Source organism: Lissotriton vulgaris, chromosome 2_1 (genome assembly GCF_964263255.1).
Source record: "Lissotriton vulgaris chromosome 2_1, aLisVul1.2, whole genome shotgun sequence".
NCBI classification, from domain to species: Eukaryota; Metazoa; Chordata; class Amphibia; order Caudata; family Salamandridae; genus Lissotriton; species Lissotriton vulgaris.
The window spans coordinates 1680622600-1680649936 of record NC_141687.1 but is presented as its reverse complement, the minus strand read 5'-3'; the positions used below and the strand labels follow the sequence as shown (position 1 = coordinate 1680649936).

At 43.4% G+C, this 27337-nt stretch overlaps 1 protein-coding gene across 1 annotated transcript in view; it reads left to right on the top strand.

The window, feature by feature from the left end:
- The window catches only part of LOC147733086 (uromodulin-like), a 113290-nt gene extending 107791 nt beyond the window's left edge, over nt 1–5499 (top strand). The window contains exons 9-10 of the mRNA XM_086958924.1: nt 2281–2313; nt 5148–5499. Coding sequence (XP_086815050.1) covers nt 2281–2313; nt 5148–5215 — 101 coding nt within the window. The 3' untranslated portion in view covers nt 5216–5499. The remainder of the gene's footprint in view (nt 1–2280; nt 2314–5147) is intronic.
- The last annotated feature ends 21838 nt before the right edge of the window (nt 5500–27337 follow it).

Genomic DNA, 27337 nt, shown 5'->3' with positions numbered 1-27337 from the left:
GGAGGGCAGTCAGACAGAGAAGGCAAAGGAGGGTGAAAAGGAAGCCCGTCAACAAATAGCACCTACAAAATTTAGCTACTATTTGTGCTCCTTATATGTTGGAAGTTTAAAAACCACAAAGTCTACACCCAAACACAGCCTTAAATTAAAAAGCATACTAAATAGTTTCTAAACTCTATTTCTTAAAAGCAGGTGTATAATTTACCATGGGCTGCATTTTAAGCACTCCAATTAAACTAAGTCTGGGGAGCTATGAAGGTGTGCAAAATAACAGTTCAATAGGGAATGCAGACAAATGCGAAAAGCAAATTCTGTCCGGAACTCTTTTTACAGCTTAGGTAAAACAAAAGTTTCCCTTACACCATACAACACAGAACACAGTCCATAACTATTTTGCCACAAGGAAGATTAGAATTTTACTTATAAGGGATAAAAAATACAGTGTAAAATTGACAAAACTGATGTATGTTTCTTCCTGACAGAAACATGCCTGAGTCATAATCGCATGAACTCTTCTGCTGCTGTTTCATATCGAGAGGGGGTGGGGACGTTAAGGGAAAATAATGGTAAAGCAATGTACAGAAAACACATCATAAGAAAGATAACTTTTGGAAGGGACCGTATCCTCCCCTCATAGCATTTGGGTAAGCTGAAGAACAAATTCTATGTCTAAATAGAACACACAATATTTTTATTTTACTGAATGCTTCTTCAAAAATGTGAAGGAAAGTCTGGCCTTAAAAACTAACATTAATTGACCTTTATAAAACATGATTTTCATGATTGTTTTTATGACAGATAGGCCAGGCTGAAACTCTCTCTGTTAGTGGGGTTACCACCTCGCTCCATGTCGTTGGATACCATGTCTCCAGTCCTACGATTTTTTATGCTGGAAATCATTACCACGAGGTGCATCATTGAAATTCATTAATTGAAAGCAACACTTGACAACTACTCTCAGAACACACTAAGTTATCGTGGTAAAAGCGTAGGACTTAAAATGTGGGGGCATATTACCAAGGGCGGCGATAGGCAAATATCGCCGGTTTAGTGGCCGTTTTCGGCCGCTAAGCGGTGATAATTCTATCGCTCTATTAGCAAGCTGTCGCTAACTGATGTTAACTACAGCTTTTAGGCGATAACGAGCGGTTTGGGGCTCGCTTTGCATGTCAGCGATATTTATCGCTAATGGCATGCAAAGGGGGCGTAACCAACCTGTTAGCGACTGAAAGCAGTCGCTATCGCGAATTAGCAAGGCAGGCGTAGCGATGGAAATCTTCCCGCTATCGCCAAAAAACAACGCCTTCTCAGACCAGTTCTTAGCCATGTTATCCGATGGGAGGTGGATAACATGGCTAAGAGCATTTTGTCGCTAATGCGTGAATATCGCTGTATTCTCAGTGATATTCACGCATTTCGTGGCTATCGCTGGATATTTTAGCACAATGGAGAAAAACGTTGCGAATAGCATGTTTTCTCTGCTACCATAACCAGCGATAGGCAGCGATAAAAGAATCATCGCTAAGACTATTTAGCGATAAATATCGCTACTTGTTGGTAATATGCCCCGTGGTGTCTACTTATCTATGAAGTAAGGCAGCAATGTTGTAATATTAGCAAGATGGGTCAGCATGTGAAGCACTCACTGCTGACATCTGGTATGATCTGCAAGCCACAAGTTTAAATCACAGCTCACTGTTCATCCTGCTGAGGTAAAGAAATTGGAGCACCATTAGGCAGGGTACTATTATCACATGGTATTTATATTGCATAGAGCACTGTGCTGTAAAAACAGGTAGGTGCTTTAATAAAACACATCCCATGAACAGGGCTAGACTAGCTGTTTTAATATTTTGTTTTTGTTCCCTGTGGACTGGAGGCTTGAGTGCTGTTTTCAGAGCTCCATTAGCTCCCATGATCCAACCATCAAAGCCGACTTGGCCCACAATAGTCCAGGCCTCCTGCAGTGTGGGAATGGTTTGAAAAATGTTGGCAGATCTGATGCTACTTCCCAGTTTGGCCACTCCTCTGGAGAGGGGAGGTGTCTGCTGTTCAGCTGGAGGGTGGGGCTAGCTCTGCTTTACTCTTTCATACCCTCCTCTCACCCTTCCCAGACCACAAGGGTTCCTCCTGGCCAGACCTATGTAAGGATAGACAAGTTAGATAAAAAAGAGAAATGACTTGCAGAGAAAAAATCTTCATGCGCCTTCTCGGAATATGAAGATTACACATGAAACCACATGCCATGTCAGTGATGAGATATTGTTTTTTTCCTTCTAGAAACGGCTTATTTCTCCGCTGGGGCTTGCGACCGTGAGTATGATTTTATGTCTCACACTTTTCATGTTCTGTAAGCCTATCTTTCAGCTGCATTTCATACCCACTATTGAAACTCCACAGGAGTCTGAAGACAAGAAACACAGCAGAGAGCACACTTGCAGTCCCATCTGCTGTCACCATACAAAGATGGCTGACACGTTTCACCTGTTGTTGAGGGGCCATGACCCCTCTTGCCCATCTGATGGGTTCTCTATGGTTTATCAGGCACCTACTGGCTATCCATTTGGCAGGTAGTGAAATATCACAGCCACTTCTCCACCCCCTTTGGCTTCCCAATGAGGTCACCAGGCCACCATTCGCCATCTTCTGGGTAGTCAGTTGCTGTGTATGTAGTTAATATTCAGTATTTATATAGCATGAAAGTAGCTAGTAACCGAGGGAGCGATGTACCTTACACGGGGGGTTGGAAGCCGATCTACAAGATGCTCTACATCAAGTGGGGATTACAAAAATACATTTCACATATTACAGTTAGAATTTTAGGCACAGGGATATTAAGTGATCTGCCCAGAATCCCACGATGTGGAACCAAGCACTGAGGCTGGGATTCGAACCTGTGCCTCCAGGGTTCAAGGACGGTCATGTTTCCTATTGACTTTCATTGATCAGACGGTAAGGTATCATGGTTCAGACTGCCAAATTCGGAGCTGTGGATGAGGGCTTATGCCCACCACTATGATGAAAAATTGGGGCTGTCAGTGAAAAGTCATGGCCTCAGTGGAGTGTCAGTGCCCACATTGGTCTTCCATTGATCTATTGGTGTAGAACAGTCAGTAAGGGAGCAAAGCCACAAGATGCAGCCGTCGCCTGAGACACAATAACTGCCAACAGTTATTCGTGTGTGCTATCGGTGACATATCTTGACGCCAATGTGCTTGTTTTAAGTTGGGTGGTGCAGGGGTGCCAAAATTACAGAATAAAGAACACAGACTCAAGAGGGGTATTGCAACCCTGCACATGCAATTACGAGATATCATCCCCAAGATGGGGAGTAACATGCAGACCCAGAGTTACCAGGTCCTTTTCTGTATGCAGCTTATCCAATGTATACAGGCTAATTCCACTCTTTCTATGAGAAGGTGGCAAATAGGCTCAGGAGGACTATGTGGGGTCGGAGGAATGGGTGGTGGGAGGCTTCAGGGGGCATGGCAGGCTGTTGGCTGGCAGTGGGGAGCCTTCTGTGCTCTCCACATGGCTTAGAAGGGGATGGGCTGTGGTTGGGCTGCACAAGGGTCCACAGTCACTACTTGATCTGCATGGGAGTTTCAACTGGAAGGATTTTTCCACCAGCAACACTGGGCCCAGTGTTCCTATTCTCCTGAAATCTGGGTGCAGCAATGCTTAATTTGAGCCAGTGGTTGCCGGTGTATGTAACCAGCACTCATTTTTTGCAGAATGGCAATTATATTCTGCATCAGACATTTAAGGAGAGAAAGAGAGGGAAATCAAACAAAGTGGAAAGGTAGAGGAAGAAAAAGACAGAAACACTTTATAAAGGGAGAAACAGGAGTTTGCAAGAGTGAGATAAAGGGTCGGCAAGTGTCTGGTAGTGGATTAAAGAGCAAGACTACACAGCTGTCATATTCAGCATACGGACATATAATTTCACCCGCCACAGGCTTCTGAGCAGAGCTATGGGCACCGGCACTCCTTCTTTTACAAATTAAGTGCTGGATAACCATGACCGTTGTGATCAGGGAACAAGCAGCCGACCAGGTGACACCATTCTGCACAAACTATAATTCAGGTTGAAGTGCCCTTTTTAGATTTTTAGTGATGTGGAACCCACTGCCAATCATTTAGTGGTCATTGAAGTTCTGTAGCCTCCCTTGGTCTTTTGGCACAATTCTGGTAAAGAAAGAATCATGATTCCAAATGCTCTTAATTTCTAAAATGCTATGGAAGGAGGGAATTGCTGATGTAAAGAAGGAGGGATTAGCTGGTGTAGGCGATAAGAAAGTAGATATGGAACCAGGAAGAGATAGACTTGAGTTAAGTTTTTGTTTGTACATCATTGATATGAAAGATATGTACAATGAATTGAGACAAAGCGTCATCCTTTGAAGAGCCTGCTTTTGTGGGTTGAAATTTACTTCCAGTGGTAGATGGTCAAAGAAATGTCGATGCTGTATATATTGGTTTGGGGTTGCCGGTGTTCGAAAGGAAGAAACTTCTTTGATGACAAGAACACAGAGGTGTATTCAATAGGTAAAGAGAGCAGAATTATCAATGTCACCAAAAGCCTTGTAGAAAAATCCCCACTGGCAATTGAGGGCTACCTATGGAGAGTGTGGTTAAAAGGGTTCACGTAACAGATAGCTCTTATAAGTTTCAGCTAGTCTCTTAAACGTCCCATGAGCTTCTGGTTATTAACTACTAAGAAGGCGCGGAAGGAAGAATCAACAGCGCTAAAGAAGGGTTTGATTCCAGATCAGTGCCCTTTGACAGTAAACGTAGGGCCTAACACATTGTTTTACTTCCACAAAATCCATTACGTTTTTTTAAACTTACCAAATATTGTGATGTTTAAATGGATATGATGCATCAAAAATACCCTAATTTAGTCTGACATTCTTGTGCAAAAAACTGTTTTAGCAGGTAGACACATATTTGTAAAGATTTGAAATGTGTAAACTGAGCAAAGTCTCGCTTCCATAATGTTTGTTGTCAACCACCTACCTCTGTGCTAAATATGCTTCAGCGGGAGCTGCAACTATATCATATGTGCAGTCCTAAGAGAGATGGTGTGTGGTATATGTATGAATGAAGCTGATTAATCAATTAATCTATTGATTTTTGGATTTAAGGCTTTTCATGGATCTGGATGGTGAACTTCCTGATGCTCTCACTGCTGGTACAGAAACTCCATCAGTGACCACCGATTTACTGTGCAGACAAGACCCCCGGATCAACCTCTGGAAACTTGTAGCTGACCAAAGACAAACTTTGCTATTGGATGGCGGGAGCACTTTCAGTAACCTCTCTCGGGAACCTTCAATCAACCTTTGACCTTTCGCATGTCCAGGCTCTAGTCCTCGCCTCAAACTTTCTTAAAAATCTGTCACTGGCCATTGACTCTAGAACATTCACCAAACCTATTGGAAAATCAATATTCATTAAAGGATCTGCGCATGATCAGGGGATTGGTTGATCTTTTCCTAGTTGTGCCCTTAAGTGAGCGAGAGAGAGAGTGTGTCTGTGTGTGTGTGTGGGTGTGGGTGTGTGTGTGTGTGTGTGCGTGACCACGCACGCCTGCTGAGTGTTGATGCATGGCTGCTTCTTTCTATGTCACCCTTTGGACTGTGTACAGCGAGGAGCACTTCAATACCTCCTTGGCATAAAAACAACAACTTTATTGTATATTATTTTATTTTTGCTTGATCTACACAGAATATGTGCACTGTTGTTCTAAAAGCATACTCTTGCTTTCTTCCACTAAATAAACCTTACAGCAATGGCTGGTGTCTCCAGATTCAAATGTACCATTCACTCGTTGAAAATGTGTGTGATGTCATGCTTAGCATGAGTTTTCATCAGTCATAAAATGTTTACTTAGCAGATCATAATACTTAAAAAAATGCCAACTTCATTAAGGAAAACATATTCAGCATAAAAAGAGTGGTTTGCACACTACAATCAACAGTAGGTCAGGAGCAAACTGAAGTAGAGGCTCTGGAAGCAGGTGCCTTATAGCTCGTGCCCTAGTCATGCCTAAATGCTTGGAGGTGCACTTGGAATTCTAAATAAAGCAAATGTATCAAGGCCAACTAGAGCACCTGCATATGTTTAAGAAGTGCATTTCCATAGCAAAAGTTTAAGACTTATTTACACTAGATTTGCTATCCAACCATTTGTATCACTAGTTGGTAGTTGATTTGGGGCAGGTAAGCCTTTTAAGTACGAGATATACAGGAATATAATAATATATCACAGAGTTCAGGGATCTGTTGATCAAATAGAATGCATAATTCTTTTCCACCAGACTGAATCTCACCTTGATCACATACTGGTCTCAGGCAAATACAAGACAATTCTAATCACTATGTGAGTGGCCGTATACACTTATGCAGGCTATAAAAAATGTGTATACACACAGTTATAGCTACCCTAAAGTTGTAGTCACTTACATTACGTTACTGTGTCCCTAATAACACTATTTGTACTATTGGTAGGAGTGCTGGACATTCAAAAATTGTGTTTGTCTGTCCTCATACACCGCGAGGTGTCATTGCTGCTCATTTAATGAGTTCCTTTCCATAACAACAGATACTGCAGGCCTCCTTCTGTAACCCCAGGCATCTGCCTAATAGCAGCTGTAGTCAGAGTCATTTACAGCCCAGTGTATCAGGCAGGGTACAAGGAAAGCCTATCTGCTCTTTCCTCACCACAGTGTCTGGTGCTTTCCCTTCCATCTTGGAGATGCCACACATACACATATGCTGTCTTGAGAAAGCAAACTCTACTCCATCTTGATCTATTTTCCAGGATGTGGGTTTCTGGCCTGTTTCACTCATGGGTGGCACATCTAGCACACCTGCTCACATACAATGCCTGGGAGTTTACCTTCAGGAATTGAGGTTCACCTTGAGCAGTGAAACTGTATATGAACGAGTCTGTAAGCTTACATTCATGTCTTACAGGTACAAGCCTGTCACTGTAACTCACGAACATTGGTGCACTACCACCACCATGCTCCACTACCACAACTGCACTACAGGCATGAGACCCGCAACAAGAATCTTCTCCAGAACTTATCCTTGTCAAAAGATCAGGCCTAGTTTAATGCATGCACATGGGATTAGCATGTGTCATGACCAATTTATTTTTAAAAACTTTGCAGGTACGCAGTACGGTCATGAAAAGCAGGGACACAAGTGTACATCAAGCTGGAGACCTTCTAATCCCAACAGTAATCAAACCTAATATCTCTTTTGAGCCTCCCGAAGTATTATGGTCTCGCCTGATATCTCCCCTTAATCAACTCTGTATTCTGTTGGTGTTCTTTCTCAGTATCTCTCCATTAATAGCGATCTTACCTGATTTCGGCTCTAGATTCCTGTATAGTCATCTTACGTGATATATCTCCCAATCCCTCTGCATCATGCATGGAGTTCTTACCTTGTACCGGGACTGTGGTAATTTAATGCAATTTTTGCAAGCTGCTTTTGGTGCCTATAGTGGTTTCCTACAGAACTAGTGTAGCTCCTCTCTGGGGAATCTGCATATGTGGATGAAGGACCTAACAAGCAAGAAACAGCTCAGCGCCTCGAAGCATCTAGGCATTAGGGTTCCCAGGGCCATGGCCATGTAACTGGCTCAAGTACAGAAGTTCCAAAGGGGTGTTGGAGAATTTGGATCAGCGGGCACTGCCAGTCACACTTCAAGTAGAGGTGTGCAAACTATTTTTTCTCCAGTTAAGCTTTGTGATTTTTGCCCATAGTAAAGTTTTGAAGTTTCTCTTTTTACCTTCACCAGTGCAACGATTTCCTGCAGTTTTGTGACAAACATTTCACCACACAGAAAGATACTTTTTGCTCCAATTTAATTCAGCCATCCTGGAAAATACAAGCAAACCTTTGTCTTTGCCTGTTTGGTGGAGCTTTTCTATTTACAATGTTATTGCGGAGAGGAACAATAAGGACTTATTTCCCCGTGTCCCACATTATACTCCTGGCTTTCAGGAATTACCAATATTGAGGGTACCCAAAAATACTGGGTGGCAAATTAACTATTATTTCAGGTGGAATCTTAAGGTTCCAATAAAAAAAATGAGCAATTAGTGGGAAATCTGTATTTCTGTTCCCCATTACCCCAGTAATCCCTCATGTTGTAATTTAGTTTCACCCGGAAACTCAAACCTCTAATTGAAATTAACAGATCTGCCATGAATCCTATCATTGCTCTATGACTGGTAATTGCTGTTACTTGCGTCATTGAAATGAAGAGGGCCCTCAAATGAGGATCTATCTATTTTCATGAACCTTCCTGTGTTCGTGCATAGTACAAATTTTAGTATGAAATACGAATATATGTGACAAATTTGCAAAGGCTGCAAAAAAGGCAAACACGATTTTAATTGGTAATAAAGACTCCCCCAAACTCCAAATAGGTTGCAGTGGTGTGCCGTGAACATTTTGTTCTTTAGACTACTTATTCCAATAATAATGGGCTAAAAGTGTCTACTGTAAAACATTTCACCATGAAATAAGTAACATCTAACATCATCTGATCTTTTTGCACAGTCTGCTATCGTGGGAAAGTTTGCAGTATTGTAATGTAATAATCATCACTGTGTTCTATAGAACATCGCACCTGTTATTGCTGTATGATAGGCCACCGCCGTTTATTTAAAGCACAGGTATTTTATACTCTGTACAATTCCACTTTGGCAAACTTGTGACTTTATTACTGTATCTAAATTATTGACCCATGCAGTACAGCAATGTCTTGGACAAGGTGGCGGGACCTGGACTGCAGACGTTCAGATTGTGAGACCCAGGGGGAGCAAGACAACAGCTGGTCTCCCACTGGGTGGCTTCCAGTGGTGGCTCCTCCGCTAAGGGGGAGGAGTGTCGCCGCATTGCTCCAAGAGCAGTGCAGCAGGAAAAAAGAATGGTAACACCCTGGTTAATATCATTTAATTTTTCACTATGGGCTGGGTTAGGGTGGGGTGCGGCTCAGGGTACGGGAGATCAATGATTTGCACTCCCTAAGTGCACATGAGGGCTTGGCCAGCCCCCTTGGCCCAGCCAAACACTCATGCGCATTCCCCGTCTGAGCGCTGAATCACAGCGCTTAGACCAAACACAACGCAACATTGCAGTGCTGTGATTGGCTTAGGAGAGGGAGTCTGTGGGCTTCCTGCTTCCTTCTACTACCGAGTTGAGAAGACGGTGTGTGAAGGGAGCGAAGAGGAGAGACAGCGGCCGGCAAACGGTAAGTGGATTTTTAAAATTCCTATTTTGTCTCCCCTACTCCCCCGCCCTACCACTCCATTCCCTGCCAGCTGACCCTGGTGACTGCATACAATAGGCTGGGAGAGGAAGGGCGGTCATAGAGGAAAGAGTGATTATGAAGCAGAGCTTTTAAAGTGTTGGGCACCATTCCATGCAGACAGGCAGGGATATTTTGCGGCAGCATAGCTGTGGTAAGTCAGATGGTCTCTTGAGAATATTATACAAATAATCACCTGAAAATAAGGTGATGGACAGTGGGCAGGCAGTTAGGGAAGCAATTTGCACACTATGAGAGGAGGATTTGCTTATGCCTGGAATTCCAGGCCAAGGTTGGGTGGGTGTGTCTAGGCCACATAAAAACGCTTCAGGAAGACTAGCAGCAGCGGTCGCAGCTCACTCTCAACCAAGGGGTCATATGAGATTTAAATATACCTCAGAAACAAAAGTAGGCAAGCACCAATGTAGGAAGCAAGCACAGTCAATTCAAGCTGGGCTAGTAAGTGCAGTAGAGTAGTAAGCACCAAGGGGTACACATTAACAGAACCAAGGAGGAAATGAATATGGAGTTAATGGAGCCTGGGGCATGCTGTGATTTGTAGCCTATCAGTTTAAATGGAGGAGGAAAGAACATTTTTGACAAAATAGATTAAGCAATAAAATTATGACAATAGGTACCATGAGTTTAGAAAAGACAGGAGTAGCTAATGGTGAAGTTAAATAGCATAATATTGAATGTGAAGTTGAAACACAAAATGAATCTCACCTTATGAATAGAATGGATGAATACATGACAAATTCTAGAGTAGTTTCTGTTGAAGAGAGAGTTTTTAAAATTAAAAGACTATGTAAATGGGTATGTGTTGAAGAAGACGATCGCTGTTATAGGCAAGATAGAAAAGATGGGAAGAATAGTAACGGAACGCCTTCAGGTCAGAAGGGTTTGAGAGGTATGGATTGGTCCAAAAAGGCATTAGCAGCTAGAAAATGGATGCAGATGCACACTGCGCAGTTGCAGCTCTAACACTTTGGCCTGGAAAAGAAGAAAGGTCCCCTGAAGCTTTTCCTTCTACAAAGGACATTACAAAATCTATGTCAACCCACCAGTGGAGAGTGTACGATGTTGGTGTGGGTGATGATAAGTGTCCTGGAATAAGTGGTGGGAGAATGTTTGATGAAGAGGATGTTTTAGAGTTAGTCTACGGGGCTGACAGTGATGATTTGGGAGCAGGAGAACTGAGAGATAAGGAATGTAATTCGAATTCAGAGGAGGAGGATAATCGGAGCTAACATATGAAAGGAATATTTTTGGTGAATTGCAGAAGTCTAGAGTGGACTAAATACTTACTAAGAACAACATGAGACAGAGAAAAATAAACCTGTGGGAGATGAAAGAAAATGAGCAAGCAAAATAGAAGAAATTACAAAAGGTAGGGACAACTCTTGGTTGGTATTGGAGCTGCAAGATAACTTTGTGGTAATTCAAAAAAAGGTCTATAGGTGTAGGCAAAGAGATCTTGATTGATGGGTTTAATGAAATGAAGACAAAAAGAAAAATTAATTGGAATATAAATTCCAATAAGGAAGTGAATATCATCAGTGAAAAGAATCAAGAAATACAGGGTGAGGACGCAAAGGATAGAAATAAAGAAGAAGGGAGAAGTGAAGAAACAGATATAGAAAGGAACCCACATAACAAAAGGCTGCCCTATAAGGGAAATTGCCATGACTCTAGTTTCACATTTGTTAGACAAACAAAGAACAAGATATGGAAACAATAATTTGTATTTAAAGTAGTTCATAGAGACATTCAGGTGAAAGAAGGCCCTAACGAAGAGTAATTGGAGCTGGCTAGAAGGCCATGAATATAGAAAATTGGACATCTGTATTTTTAATATATACTAGTATATTATTTGAAAAACACTCAGAAAGGGCCATTGCAATTTATAAAGATGTGGACATAAGAAAAGCATGGAGGCATTTTGGAAGCTATGCTTGGTTAAGATATGATGAGGAGTTTATAGCGAGGGTGAGCTTACACACAGACATCCCATGGGGTGAATGAGAACTATGGTTAAAATGGTTGTAACCTACACATCCTACAGCAACAACGCATACACTCAGTTGATTATCAGTTACCTATCGGTCTTTCCAATATCATCCCATCCAACAAGGGATAGGGTGGTATGGAAAAGGACAAACAATAGCAACAGAGGTGTGTTGGGGGTTCAATTAAGGTTTCTGTGCAAGACACTTCTGTTGCTACAAACACGAATGTTTAAAGTGTGGGGTAGACATCTGCTTGCGGGTTGTTTTGCGGCAGGATCATATGTAGAGCATGAGAGGGCAGTGTGGGGGAGAGGACCATTCCAGTCTTGTCCGAAGGGCTCATACACCAGTTAAACTTGAGGTGTTGGAAAAATGGGTACAAGCATATCCAGATAGGGAAGTAGTGTTAAAATTACACTTGGGTTTCAAAGAAGGTTTTTGTTTAGGTTATCAAGACCACAGGGTAAAATGGTGAGCAGAGAATTTAAAATCTATATATATAAAAACAAAAGTATGTCCGTTTGTCCTTTATGCATTACTACACCATTCATCCGATCTGCATGAAAGTTTAGGAAGTTGTTGAGTACACTCCTGCGAAGGTTTCTGGCAAAAAAAATAATAAATAAATTGGTTAAAAGTTGTTGAGTACACTCCCGCGAAGGTTTCTGCCAAAAAAAAGAACAAAAAAAATATTGGCCCCCTCAGGGCCCTCATAATCTTTCCAATACTGAACGTTTACAGTTTCCGGTGCGACTCGCTTTTGTAATGACCATAAACAAAGTACAAGGACAATCGCTGCAAGTGTGTTGACTAGATTTGGAGAATCCGTGCTTCTCACATGGACAACTGTATGTGGCCAGCTCACGCATCGGAAAACCTTCAGATTTATTCGTGTACGGACCAGACGGAAAAAAAAAATACAGTGTATCCACAAGCACTCGAATAAATAAACAGAATTAAAACAACACTTTAAAATGTTTTCCATGTTAAAATGAATACGTTTCAATAAAAATGACACAATGTAAATTAAATGTTATCATAACAAGTTTCCTTAAATTTCCTTTCTTCTGAGATCGCAGCAACGCGCGACAGGTAAGCTAGTCTGCCAATAAAATGCAAGCAACACAAACTGAATAAGGAGTTAGAAGCAGGGAGAATTGCAGGTCCATTTATGCACTGGCAATTAACAAATTTGATGATTTCCTCTTTAGGCATTATTCTCAAAATAGCAAAAGATAAATATTGCTAATTACTTCATTTGTCATGGCCAGAAGTCAATGATTACATTGTAGCAGGAGATACACACACATAGCTTATACATCGATGGAAGATGCCATGAAGTTCTTCAGGTGTCATGGAAAATGGGCTGAGCTAGCAAAAAGTGACATACAGTCTGCTTCCAGATTACTCACTTTTCACCCTGCTGATTTTGCTTTCCTAGGTTTGCTGTTTGGGGGAGCAAATGGCTGGGCTGGAAGTGCAATTTCCTAAACTTTTCAGAGATAGCAAAATTCCCGGGACAGTCTCCAACTTGCAGGGACTGTCCTGACAAAAGCTGGATAGTTGGTAGCTATGATAAAACATTACCAATGAGTTGTGCAATATCATGTGCACTGTTTGAGTGATTCAGTACAGTTCTACAGTTGTGTTTCATGAACCAAATCTATCATAACATAATATGCCATAATTTGAATGATTTTCTATCTGTAGGTCAAGTCAAGTCAAAGTCAAGTCAAAGAATTTATATAGCGCACTACATACCCAGAGGGTTTCAAGGCGCTTAGGGAAGGGAGGAGGATTACTTGTCAAATATCCACGTTTTAAGTTGCTTTCTGAATGCTAGGTGGTTCTGAGTGAGGCGGAGGTAAGTGGGGAGAGAGTTCCATGTTTTAGCTGCAAGGTATGAGAAGGATCTTCCTCCCATAGTGGTCTTGTTGATGCGGGGTACAGTGGCGAGGGCTTGGCTGGAAGAGCGAAGTTGGCGGGAGGGGGTGTAGAAGGACAGTCGAGATTTGAGGCATTCTGGTCCGATGTCGTAGAGTGATTTGTGTGCGTGGGTCAGCAGTCGGAAAGTGATCCTCTTATCGACGGGCAGCCAGTGGAGGTCTTTCAGGTGGCCAGAGATGTGTTCGTTGCGCGGGATGTCTAGTATGATCCTGGCTGAGGCGTTTTGGATTCGTTGGAGTTTCTTCTGGATTTTAGCGGTAGTACCTGCGTAGAGGGTGTTTCCGTAATCCAGTCGGCTCGTGACCAGAGCATGGGTGACTGTTTTTCTGGTTTCGGTGGGGATCCAGCGAAATGTTTTTTTGAGCATGCGAAGAATGTTGAAGCAGGATGAGGATACGGCACTGACTTGTCTGTTCATTGAGAGTGAAGAATCCAGGATAACGCCTAGGTTCCGAGCGTGGTCTGTCGGGATGGGTGCTTTTCCAAGGGCTTCCGGCCACCAAGAGTCGTCCCATGCAGAGGGGGATGTACCTAAGATGAGGACTTCTGTTTTATCTGAGTTCAGTTTCAGACGGCTGTGTTTCATCCATTCGGCAACTTCTTTCATTCCTTCATGTAGGTTAGTTTTGGCGGTGCTGGGGTCATTGGTGAGAGAAAGGATCAGTTGAGTGTCGTCCGCATAAGAGATGATGTTGAGATTGTGTTGGCGAGCGATGGCCGCAAGGGGGCTCATGTATACGTTGAAGAGGGTGGGACTGAGTGATGATCCTTGTGGTACACCACAGATGACTTCAGTGGCCTCGGACTTGAATGGTGGAAGGCGGACTCTCTGCGTTCTTCCGGTGAGGAACGAGGTGATCCATTCAAGTGCTTTTCCTTGTATTCCGATGTTTCTGAGGCGTTGTAAAAGGGTGCTGTGGCAGACTGTGTCGAAGGCTGCAGAGAGATCGAGGAGGATGAGGGCGACTGTGTCTCCATTGTCCAGTAGAGTTCGAATGTCGTCTGTTGCTGCGATGAGGGCGGTCTCCGTGCTGTGTTTTGCTCGGAAGCCAGATTGTGAGGAGTCGAGGGATTTGTTGGCTTCGAGGAAAGCGGCGAGTTGGTTGTTGACAGCTTTCTCGATGACTTTGGCCGGGAAAGGAAGGAGCGATATGGGCCGGTAATTTTTGAGTTCGTTGGGGTCCGCTGTGGGTTTTTTCAGAAGGGCGGTGAGTTCAGCGTGTTTCCAGCTCTCCGGGAAGGTGGCGGAGTTGAAGGAGCAGTTGATGACGTCTCGGAGGTGCGGTGCTATGACGGAGTCAGCTTTGTTGAAGATGTGGTGAGGACATGGGTCTGTGGGGGATCCTGAGTGGATGGAGTTCATCAGGCGGATGGTGTCCTCAGTGGAGATTGGGTTCCATTTGTTGAGGGTGTTCAAGGGGGTAGAATGTCCAGCATATGGTTGGGTGGGTTGGTCTCCGGGTTGGTTGTCGAAGCTGTTGTGGATGTCTGCGATTTTGTTGTAGAAGAATAAAGCCAGGGAGTCGCAGAGGGCTTGAGAGGGGGTGATGTCGTTGGAGTTGGCCGAGGGGTTGGTGAATTCCTTGACGATGTTGAAAAGTTCCTTGCTGTTGTGGGCGTTGTTGTCTAGTCGATCCTTGAATGCTGTTTTCTTGGCTTTTCGGATTAGTTGGTGGTGTGTGCGGGTGGCGTTTTTGAAGGCGTCCTTGGTGCTAGTGGTTGGGTCTTTTTTCCAGGCCTTCTCCAGACAATGTGAAAGTGCACTGCAATATTCTGAAGCAATAATCTTGGATTTAGGAGTTCCATTGGCAAAGTAACAGACTGAAGGTTCGAGTTCTAAAACCACTTCTTTGGGCATCAAATTAGATGCTGAAGAAATTATAGCAAGATTACCAAGGAGTAAGGTACAAGAAATACAAACAGTTTTTAGCAATGAAAATTGGATGAAGAAAGTGTGAACTGAAGAATGTACAGAAGCTTATAGGATATTTAAATGTCACATGTAGAGTGGTAAGAGCTGGCAGGACATTTTGTAGAAGGCTGGGTCTTACAATGTCAGGAGTCTCTCTACCTCATCACAGAGTGTGAATTACGGCAGCACTGGGAGAAGACTTATGTATTTGGATTAAATTTCAGGAGCCTTTCAATGGTGTTACATTGTATTTCTTGGAAAAGACTCAATTTGGCAAGTGCAGATATTTTCAGATGCAGCAGGAGAGATTGTTTTTGGTATTATTTGGGGAGGTAGACGGTGTGCTGAAAGATGGCCTGAACATTGGTTGTGTCAAGGACATAGTCTACCTTTTTTTGATATTTTCTGCTAGTGGTGGCTTGGCCTGTATGCAGAGAGGAGGCAGTCATGTGTAATGTGGATAATATGACTGTAGTTGAGCTTGTTAACAAAGAAAAATCCAGGTACTAGGAAGTTTTGCAACTGCTACCTGCTTTTATTCTGAAGTGCTAATTGCTTAATGTTGTCTTTAAAGGAAGACATGCCTGGAGTGAAGAATAATATAGCAGACACTTTATCTTGTTTGAAGTGGCAGAGGTTTTGCAGGTTGGTCCCAGGTGCGGACAGCAAGAAGACACAATTGCCGCAGAACATTTGGTCATGTATGGAATAAGAGCAGTGGAATTGGTAGAGAAGTAGCTAGCAGCGGCAACTATAAGAAGTTATCTACAAACTTAGCACACATTTCTGAAACATAATAAAGCTGGGATATCACAACACAGTAAAACCAAAGGGGAAGATGGCAGAGTGTTGAACATTGCAAGCACTCACCCCCAGTCAACTGATCTGGGTTTAATAATCATAATTATTTAGCTCACTCCGCCACCCCAGTTAAGACATGGCCATATGCAAATCAATCAGACCCTGTGCCTCATGGGAACAGTCCAGCCCGAACATCCAAGCCATGTCTTCCCTGGACCGGAAACAAGCATCCTGGGATCGGTTTCTGGCTAATCAGCCATCATCAGCCAGGCTAGCTTGAATACAGTGGCAAAGTGAGCAAGGGACCCATGTCTGTGCATACCTTGCCAACTTAGGGCGAACAAAGCAAAACCAAAGGGGATGATGGGTGGAGTGTTGAACATTGCAAGCCCTCACACCCAGTCAACTGATCTTGGTTTAATCCATCAGCATTCTTTAGCTCTCTCCGCCACCCCAGTTCACACATGGCCATATGCAAATCAGTCTGACCCTGTGCCTCATGGGAACTGCCAAGCCATGTCTTCCCTGGACCGGAAAGAAGCATCCTGGGACCGGTTTCTGGCTAATCAGCTGTCATCAGCCAGGCTTGAATCCAGTGGCAAAGTGAGCAAGGGACTCACGTCTGGGTATACCCTGCCAACTTTGGTGAACAAAGCAAAATCAAAGGGGATGATGGACGGAGTGTTGAATATTGCAAGCATTCACCCCCAGTCAATGGCAAACTGGAACGGCATCGTGAACAAAAAACGATGGATTTAGGCCCAGATCTCTGTACTGGGGTGAATGTATGACATAGTTCTGCATTCTGTCCATCAACTGTTGTTTTTGCATTTGTCACCCCGAGTGGGAAGGGTATACCCAGACGTGGGTCCTGTGCTCTCCATGCCACTGGAATCAAGCTGTCATGGCTGAAGAGGGGTGAAACCCCGAAACCCGACCTAGGATGCTTGTTTCCAGTCCAGGGAGGACCTGGTTTGGCAGTTCGGGTTGGACTGTTCCCATGAGGCACAGGGTCAAGACTGATTTGCATGTGGCTGGGTTCGAACTGGAACAGCATGGTGAGCAAAAAAACGATGGATTTAGGCCCAGATCTCTGTACTGGGGTGAATGTATGACATTGTTCTGCATTCTGTCCATCAACTGTTGTTTTTGCATTTGTCACCCCGAGTGGGAAGTGTATGCCCAGACGGTGGTCCCGTGCTCTCCATGCCACTGAAATCAAGCTATCCTGGCTGAAGAGGGGTGAAACCCTGAGTTCGGTCCTAAGATGCTTGTTTCCTGTCCAGGAAGGACCTGGCTTGGCAGTTCGGGCTGGACTGTTCCCATGAGGCACAGGTTCAAGACTGATTAGCTTGTGGCTGGGTTCAAACTGGGACGGCATGGTGAGCAAAAAAATATGGATTGAGGTCCAGATCTCTGTACTGAGGTGAATGTATGACATTGTTCTGCATTCTGTCCATCAACTGTTGTTTTTGCACTTATCACAACACAGTATACATAAAGAAAACGAAAAATAAGTTTTGAACTTTGTCATGTTGTTAATAGAATATGGGTAATCACACACCACTATAGGAGGCAAGGTGAGAGCCATATCATTCAAGGAAAACTGTGGTGGGGTTATGACCAAATGGAAAGCGAGTTGGTGGTTAAAGACCTGAGAGGCTGAAGAAGAGAACAGGGTAGATGAACAGCCTTAAGAGAACCAAACACAATAGACTTAAAGGAGCAGTTAGTAATAATATTAAACACTTGTTATTATGATAAATCAGAGGTTCAAAATGTTAGACTATGTATATTATGGATATTTTATAGTGAATTTCGGACATTAGAACATTTGGATTTTTGGGGACAGAGGAGGTTTGTGAGAAATTATATTTGCTTAGATGGACCAAGACTACGGATATGATTGAAAGCTGTAAAGCAGGTCATTGGGCAGGGAAGATGGGTATGGATCAATAGGAGTGATTAAAATTATGTATGCCCAATTGAGGAATGAGTGCAGTTTCTAAGTAAATTTAGAGTATAATATAAAGAAATAGTCTCTGATAGGAATTAAACTAGAGTTACAGTGTGCAATTTGTGGGCAGTAGTGAAAATGGCTTTGAAAAATCTGGGTGTGCATACAAAAATTACAGAATGAACTTTTTTCAAATTGTGGCAGTGACTGAAGCGGCATGACATGGGTGTTCCAAGGCAGAAATTAAAAGGATTGGAAGATGGAAATCGCAGTGATGTGAGAAGTACATGAGGAAATAACTTTACTATGCTGTAGTTCTTGTGAATCTGATATGTCTATTTGTTCTTCACTTCAGGTTGTGTTTATGGGCCAAATTCATGCAAAATGAATACATGGATTGTTGGACATTCCTTTATAAGATCGGCAGCTACATATGCAGATCAACAAATATATGACCGCTATTTTGGACTTCACAGCAGCAGGCACAAGATGGTATCTTGGGGGAAAAAATTTCATGCGTTGGGGTAGTACATTACCTGTTTCAGCTGACCTTTTTTCCAGCAGAGGGAGCCCAGATATTTAAATAATACACATAGGAGAAAATAATTCGGTGCAACTGTCAGGATTAACTTTGATAAAGCAACTATAGGAAGATCTAAAGGTAATTTAAAGAAGGGCTGGGACGTGCATTGTCTGAACTATGTTTATACCTACAAGGCATTGGAGGAGGGCACTTGAGCATACAGCAATGGACAAAGCAAGAAGAAAATTGAATAGATCAATGAGAAATATTTTGTATGACCATAGGAATTGCCATTTTATTGCAGAAACATTTAAAAGTGGAGGATAATTATCTGTTTCACAATAATGGGACAAACATATAAATGTGAAAATTTCGGCAAACGTATGTATTGAAAAATTATGGTGTAAAAGGAATTACTAACAAAAGCTCTGTCAACGAATGATGGTACAGGTAAACAGCAAATAGGGCGTTCCTCAATGGCAATAGTTTGTGGGGGGCTGAAGAGTCAATTGCAGGTTTATCCATCCCTGGGGGGGGGGACCACAGGGGAGGGGAAGCGTACGTTTGGGGTTTTGGAATAGCACTAGGGGAACTTGCTGCGGATGCTTCACAGGGTGTGAATGAGAGAGGTTCAGGAATGCAAGGAAATGGCTGTGAATGGAAGAAGAAATGACGGAAGTTAAAGACCATGAGGGTTTTTGTAGATGCAATGTTCAAAAGTTGGGATTTAATGGAGAAGATGACTGACAGAAATGTTATGTATAAGGAAGGTTTGTTTCCATAAAGTAGTCTATAATTTCATCAAGCACTTCCTACAGACCAGTCTTATTAAAGTGGCCTTTTTTTCTAACAAATCAAAGAACGCATGATCGGATAGGTTAAATACGGGAATGGTATTTAACCTATCCGATCATGCCCTCTCAAGTTCAGAGATTTCGATTCTCAGCAAGGGACTATCCTTTGTCCCATCAACCTACCCAAACTTTTTAGATCTCCAATCTGAATTTTTAGGTTTCTTTAGAAAGATCAGTTCTTTGATTTGAAACCACCCCAACCAAGAGTAGCTGCCACTCCTTTCAGACCACCATTGACTTTCTCCCCTTCCTCCGGTATGATTCCGAAAGAGATAGTCACATTTGAAAAAGTGATCCTCAAAGAAACTACAGAATTAGCTAAATCCCATATATTCATCCCTTATAATATCTCTTTGGATGAAAAACGAGCCATCTTGACTCTACGTGCCAATAACCAACTTATCATAAAACCGGCTGATAAGGGCGGTGGGATTGTCCTACAGGAGTTAAATGATTATAAAACAGAAGTCCTACGTCAGCCCTCTAATACGGACCACTATTGTAAATTACCAACAAACCCCACTAAAGACCTACAAAAACTCATCAGACAAATTACTCAGGAAGCCCATGATACCGGGTTTCTGAGCAAACATGAATTGAATTTTCTCAATGTAACCAATCCCAGAATACCAGTAATGTATACCCGGCCCAAGATCCACAAAAGGGTAGATTCACCACCAGGGCGACCCATTGTATCTGGCTGCGGGTCTGTACTTGAACCACTAGGTCGCTACGTCAATTTCTTTTTGAAAGATTTTGTGCCTGGAACATGCTGCTTTATTCAAGACAGCATATTCATGATCAACTTGATTGAAAATCATCCATTTGACCCCTGTAGGCAGACTCTATGCACAGTGGATGTAGAGTCTCTCTACACTAATATCCCCCAACGAGAATCACTATTTGTTATGGAAACCATACTGAATAACAGGACGCGCCCCCATGCGGTGCCAACTCTATTCATCATTCAACTACTTGAGATCTGTTTGACACAAAACTTCTTTAAATTTGACTCACAATTCTACCAGCAAGTAAGGGGTACTTTCGATGGGGGCTATTTCTGCCCCCACCCTAGCGATCCTCTATATGGATTGGTTAGAATGCAACACCATACTAGTCCCAAGCAACCCTTTCCACCAAGGGATTTCAATGTGGAAACGTTATATTGACGACATTTTTTTAATTTGGGAGGGCCCAGTGGAGAATCTCAACCACTTCCTACACTGGCTCAACAACAACTCCAGTGGTCTTAACTTTACCCTATCTCAAAGTAAAACTAGTTTACAGTTTCTTGACTTATGTATCCAACATAAAGATGGCATCCTATACACCTCTCTCTTTCGTAAACCAACTGAAAGGAACACCTTACTGAGCTATCAGAGTTGCCACCCCCCGGGACCTCAAAGATAGTCTACCATATTCACAATTTTTCCGAATAAGAAGGAATTGTTTCCAAAAAACTGACTATTTTGTGGAAGCAAACGCTTTGTCTCATAAACTACAACATAGAGGCTACCCGCGCCAACTGGTGAAAAATGCAATGAAGAGGGCTTGGTACTGCCCTCGAGAAACCCTGCTAGAACCCAAACCAAAAAAATCCACTGAAAAATTGGTATGTGTCACAACATTCTCTACAATTTCTAAAAAAGTGAGAAAATCCATTAAAAAGAATTGGCACATCCTGAATTCAGGCCAGCTAGATTTGGAGCAACCAATGTTTGCGTTCAAGAAAAATAAAAGCCTAAGGGACCAACTTGTCAGGGCAGCATTGCCCTCCACTGCGACTGTGAATGTGACTCTCAATGATCACTGGGCACTACCACCTGTTAACGGTCTCCATAAATGTGGTTCATGTATTGTATGTGGCTACTGTATTGAAGGGCAAGAATTTGTGTTTGAGAGTGTAAAAAATGAGCATAAAACCTTCACGAACTGCAATAGCTGTAATGTCATCTACGCCATTTTTTGCCCCTGCAATAAGATTTATGTGGGACAGACAACACAGAAGATTAGATTGCGCATTTCCCAACATCGCAGCAGGATCCGCTGCAAAACAGCAAACGCCCCCCTCGTTGAACATTTTTCTGAGAAGGAACATAACGAAAATGAGGTTCGCTGGACAGTGATCACCCAAGTAACCCTTCAACCAAGAGGAGGTGATCTCACAAGACTCTTAAATAAAGAGGAACTGAAATGGATCCTGAAAACTAACAGTTTAAACACTGGATTTATTCTTCAGGAAGACTGGACCAATCTAGTCTGAACAAATGTCACCATTGAATTGTCTTCAATGTAATTTATCTTATCTGTTGTGGTTCAAAAATGTATATAAAAAGCCTTACTGGGCAATATCTTAATAAGTGGCTATGTGTCTGCACGTCCATTGGTCACTTCACAATCACTACCACTAACACTTCCCCATTCACGTCCTCGCCATAGTTTGCGGGTTTTATCTTGTCACGTACTGATCAACTGACCATCTCAAGATGGCCGCCTTGGTTTCACACTCCCTCTACCCATATCCGAGCCTTCCTCCATTTCTATTTTCCTTCCCCGGTTACTTATGCGCAGGCCCGACACTAGTCCCTTGCACCAGCCCATTCCAGCTCGCACTGACGAGGAGGAGACGATATCGACTGACCCGGTGAGCTTCCACCCCTGGCTCATTTCCTTGCTCTGTCCCCATTGTTCCTGGGACCCGTTCCTAACTTCTTCCTTCTCGTCATAGGTAACCTCTGGTGACCAGTATAATCGGACTCTCGATTCCCGCGTACCGGTCCCCACTTGGGGAAGACTCAGTTACATCTCCGTGCACGAGAATTGTCCATTGATTCCTCTCCTATCCTTTTTATTTTTTTTTTAAACCACTTTCGCCCTTCCCAGGTGACCCCCACCTACCTTCCCAATTGCATGGAACCAAGCCATGCTCACTACATGGTGAGTCATGCTCCGCCGTAACACGGTTCATTATCCTTTGCGCCGCAATTTCCCGCCCCCCCCTTGTTTAAAATAATATCACCCGTTTTTTTCACTACGCGGCTTAAATCTACACTACGCCGCTACTGTTATATTGGTTCACTTCACGTCGCTGCACAAACAGGACCGCTATCAATTGGTCTGATCCTCGATTGTCTGCGTAATGTCACGGTACATCAACACTCCTCGTGGCACAAATAGGACTGCCATCCATTGTTTTTAGCCTCGATTATGTGTGTGATGGCACGGTACAACAACACTCCTCTGCGAATACTAGACCGTGTACTGGTTATAACCATCGAACGCTAGTTGCAATTGACTATCCCCATTGCTGCACGATAGTAGACTCCCACCCACGGGGTCTACCATTAGTCACAATATGAAAACGCTGTCTCAGTCCCACACCATCGACGATCACGTCAGTAATCTCACTGTCCTGTGCACCTAGCCGGTTTCATTTGACACCTTTTTAAGCACTGAAGCACAACAATGGCAATTTTGAATACACTATTGGTTGCTTAGTCCATAATTCTTTGTAAATATTGTAAATATTCTCTCCTTTTTCCATTTTTTCACTTCCACCTTTCTAGGTTTGAGAGGCTTGTTATTATTAGGCATTTATGAAGTGTCCTGATGATGATCCCTGTGAATTAAATGGGGGATCAAAACGCCGACGACCATATTCATGTGCCATATACAGTCTGTATACTATATGCAATGTTTATGTAATGGCGCATCTGATAATATCTGTTCACATTGTGATTTAAAAGAACAATTTAGCTTTTTGCCTAGAAGCCCTTTCTGTTCACTTTGAGTGTACTAAAGTGTCAATGTGTAATTGAGGTACAGGCTTCTGCCCTACACTGTGATACTGTTGAAGGATATTCTTTTTGATATTCTGGTATGAAAAATACATGCTGACCACTGTCCGGCTGGACAAGTCACCTAAATACGGAATCCATTGTGTCTGTATTTATTTTCTTGGCACTTCAAACAGTAGCAAGTCAATTTAGAAAACTAGAATACAATTTTAAGATATATTTGAGACTAAAATGGCAAAAATCCAATCAGTAGAACCAGAGATATGCAATTTCAAAGTTACAGGTAAAAACCATGCCTAGAAGCACAATTGCCAACTGTGGTTATCTGGTCGCCTGGAACGGGACAGTCACAAATTCAGTCCAACTGTGATGGATCATGGACTTAGGGATACAGGGACCAGGTTAGGCCTGCTGGCACTCCTGGCAGAATATTTCAGGGCAAAGATTGTGCCCAATGGGCTAATCGTTAAGAATTTTACCAGGATTTTCTGGGAAGACGGTCAGTTTAAAATAGAATAGTCGCAAATCTCCTGGAAGTGCACACACAACCTTCTAATTCTGATTGTGAATACAGCCAAGAGGCTAGCGGAAGAACTGCTAGCACGTATTCAAATTGCAGAGAGTGCCCTCAAAAGCACTCTCCCAAGTCCAATCTTCAAAAGAAAACTATCCGAACTCAATAGAGAACTGGCAGATCACAAAGAATACTTAATGAAACAAAAAATCACGAAATTACAAAAGGACATCCAATGCTTTGAAAAAGAGAAGGTCTACCCGTACCTAAAAGCGGACTACGTCCCACCAGGAACGGGTTACCTATCAGATTCAAGCGCAACTTCTTCAAGGAGAAGCTCAAATAGTAACAGTAACTCGAGCGGAGACGACTGGCACTCCAGTCAACGAAGGGGAAGAGGGGGGAGACAGGGACTTTATAGATATCCGCATCTGCTCTACCAAGGTCCCCCTTTTTGGCAGTATCCACTTTTTCCACAGGCTCCACCGCAATTGGGACCACAATACCCCCCACAATTTGCCCCACAAGGTACTAAGCAGCCGTTTTTAGACAGAGGCTTTGGCAGAGGGCGCTGACGAAAAAGAGGCAATTGGCCAGACAAGAGAGTCCGATGGGAGGAATCCCCAGCACAAGGGATGGCCACCAGGAGCAAAACCAACAGGAAGTGAACCTGGTGGTGAACTTGTCGATACGCCAGCTTACCAAAAATGAAGAAGAAGACATCCAGAAAGGACTTGGGTTTGTCCCAACGCCCAAAATAGACAGTTTTCAACAAGCTTGCAAACTCAAAGAATTTTTCCGTAAAATCAGGCTCAAAGCCTTTTTCGAGGGTAAAACCTTCGAAGCAGTTGAAGACTCGGGCCTCCATAATCCATTGACGTTTACACCCCACAGTGGGATGGTTCCAAATGAAGTACTGACCTATGAACAGGCAGTACTGAAAGACGTCAAAGCCCTCACCAGACTCAAAAGTCACACTAACATCTCAAGGACAGATATGCAAATATTAGAGTCCCTGGACAATGACCCAACCATCACGATCAAACAGGCAGACAAAGGAGAAGCAACTGTTATAATGGCCACAACAGACTATGACACAGAGTGTCTTAGACAACTGGGTGACAGACGGTACTATACACCCATCCCCTCCAATCTTACCGAGCGTCTCAAAAATACAATTTCTGGACTGGTTGAGTCAGCGGAATGCCAGGGAAGGATCAGCAAGAAGGAAGCGGACTTCTTAGTCAAAAAAGACCCGAGGGAACCATACTTTTATGTACTCCCAAAGATACACAAGGAGATCACACCCATGCCTGGCCGCCCAATAGTGTCAGGAATAGACAAGGTGCTGGAACCATTATCGCAATTCTGCGATCACTTTTTACAACCCCTGGTGAAGCACATCCCCTTTTACATCCACAACACAATGTCTGCTTGATGAGTTTGAGGACTGTGCCAGAATAGACTTCCTCATCACCCTCGACGTGCAGGCCCTCTCCACGAACATCCCCCTGAGGGGTGATTGAGGAGGTACTTAATGCCTGCCCCTGGGAATCACCAACACCACCGGCATTTATCATGGAATGCGCGACACTTGTCCTCACTGAGAATTACTTTGTATTCAAGGGCCAATTTTACCATCAAACGCAGGGCACTTCAATGGGGAGCACATTCGCCCCAAGTGTGGCCAGCCTTTACATGGTTGATTTCGAAGGCAAATTTATCTTCCATCAGACCAACCCATACCAGACCAAAATAAGATTATGGAAACGTTTCAAAGACGAACTCCTGATCTTCTGGGTTGGCATCAGAGAATCATACAATGAGTTCTTTGGATAGATTAACACACTGAATCTGTACCTGAACTTCACAATCACGGCATCCCCTTCCCAAATAGCCTTTTTAGACTTAGCTATCATGATTGAAGGGAGCCACCTCAACACAACAATGTTCAGGAAGAGTACTGATCGCAACAGTCTCTTGCACTTCACAAGTCATCACCCAAAAGCTTTGAGAGTCAATTTGCCTTTTGGGCAATTTTTAAGGGTGAGGAGAAACTGCAGCAATATTGAGAGTTGCAAAACTCAATCTACAATCCTCTCCAAAAACCTGACCGACAGAGGTTATCCAAGAAGGGAAGTGGCTCTAGCAAGCAAAAGAGCACAGAACAATCACAGGGAGAGCCTCCTAGAATATAAGATTAAGAATCCCATGGACAATGAACCACATTCACACCGGCCTCGAATGAACTGAAGAAAATTCTCAAACGACATTGGCAAATTCTGAACACAGGAATCCTCTAATTCGAACCACCACGGTTCGCATTTAAAAGATCAAAGAACATTAAGGACATCCTGATCCAGACAAGGCCAAAGCAAGAGACACCAGGCAGACAGACCACCTTATGGCAATTGCCAGCAGTCAAGTGACACTACCCTTGTGGCATGTGCAGTGCCTGTACTTTCACGACCACGCACAAAACAATGTAAATGTAAATGTAAATGTACATGTATTTATACAGCGCAAATCACTGACCCGGTATCTAAGCGCTTGCTTAGGGAACCCGTCCTGATATTCCCCTGTGAGATAACCCCGGCAGGGTGTCCACAAGGTGAAAGCCAGGCATCCCACCGCGAGGGGCCGTTGTGGAGATTAAGCAAGCTATTGCCCAGAGTCGCTGAGTGTGAACCCGTGAATCGAGTAGGCACCGGTGCGAGAATTGTCAAGTCCGTGGACATTTTAGGACTCAAGACCCCACCGAGCTGGGAATTAGAACCCTGGTCCCGGGCTGACCTCTGCTTCCAGGTCTGCCTCCTCTAACCAGTGAGCCACACTTCTCCACTGGTTGGTCAGGTTGAATGACTTCTTCATCTGGGAAATGAGGGGACACACGAATTGCAATAGCACAAATTGCATTGATCTTGTCATGGTTCGATTCGTACGCAACAATGTTGGGATGTGATATGCAAAAATAAAGAAAATAACCACATCTCCCATAAGGCTTTGCATGATTGGTGATCATGTGATGTCTATTTAACCACATGATAGACCAGGAAGTGGGTCGAATATTCTGCTGACTGCCCTGAGATGCTAGCTGTGTTCCTTGCTTCGAACTGCAATCCCGGCCCTAAGACTTTGTTCCTGATTACCTGGGTATTTGTACTCGGTTACTGTTTACTCTGCGGGAATTGCCCGATTCTCTGTGGTGCGGCTGCACTCAGTAGAAATGATCGGCATTTCCGACCTTATTGCCCTCCGTTGGTGAGCAGCTCTGTGCCCGTGCGGAGGACGATACTTGTTTCATTTAAAGGGTTCTCTTGTGTCCTCTGTTGGCAAGCATTTCTACTATAGCTCATGCGGGGCAACGGTGCTCTCTATTGATTTTTCGGACAGCATTTCGGCCGTCGGGAAGAACTGGTGAAATTGCTGTGAAGGCTTCACAATTTACCGGACGGCATTTTCGGCCGCCTTGCACACAGGTACTCCGTTGGCAAACTCTAAGAGTGGAGTTCATGCGGAGGATGATTTTGGTTATTCTTTTACCGGATGGTATTGCATTAATTTTTGGAACTTTGTTCTAACTAACCAGGGTACTTCAGACACGGAATCACGCTGTGGGTACTCGTTGAGTGCAATTAACTCAAGCTGTTGGATTTACAACTTTATCTCTGCAGCGGACTGTGTCAAAGT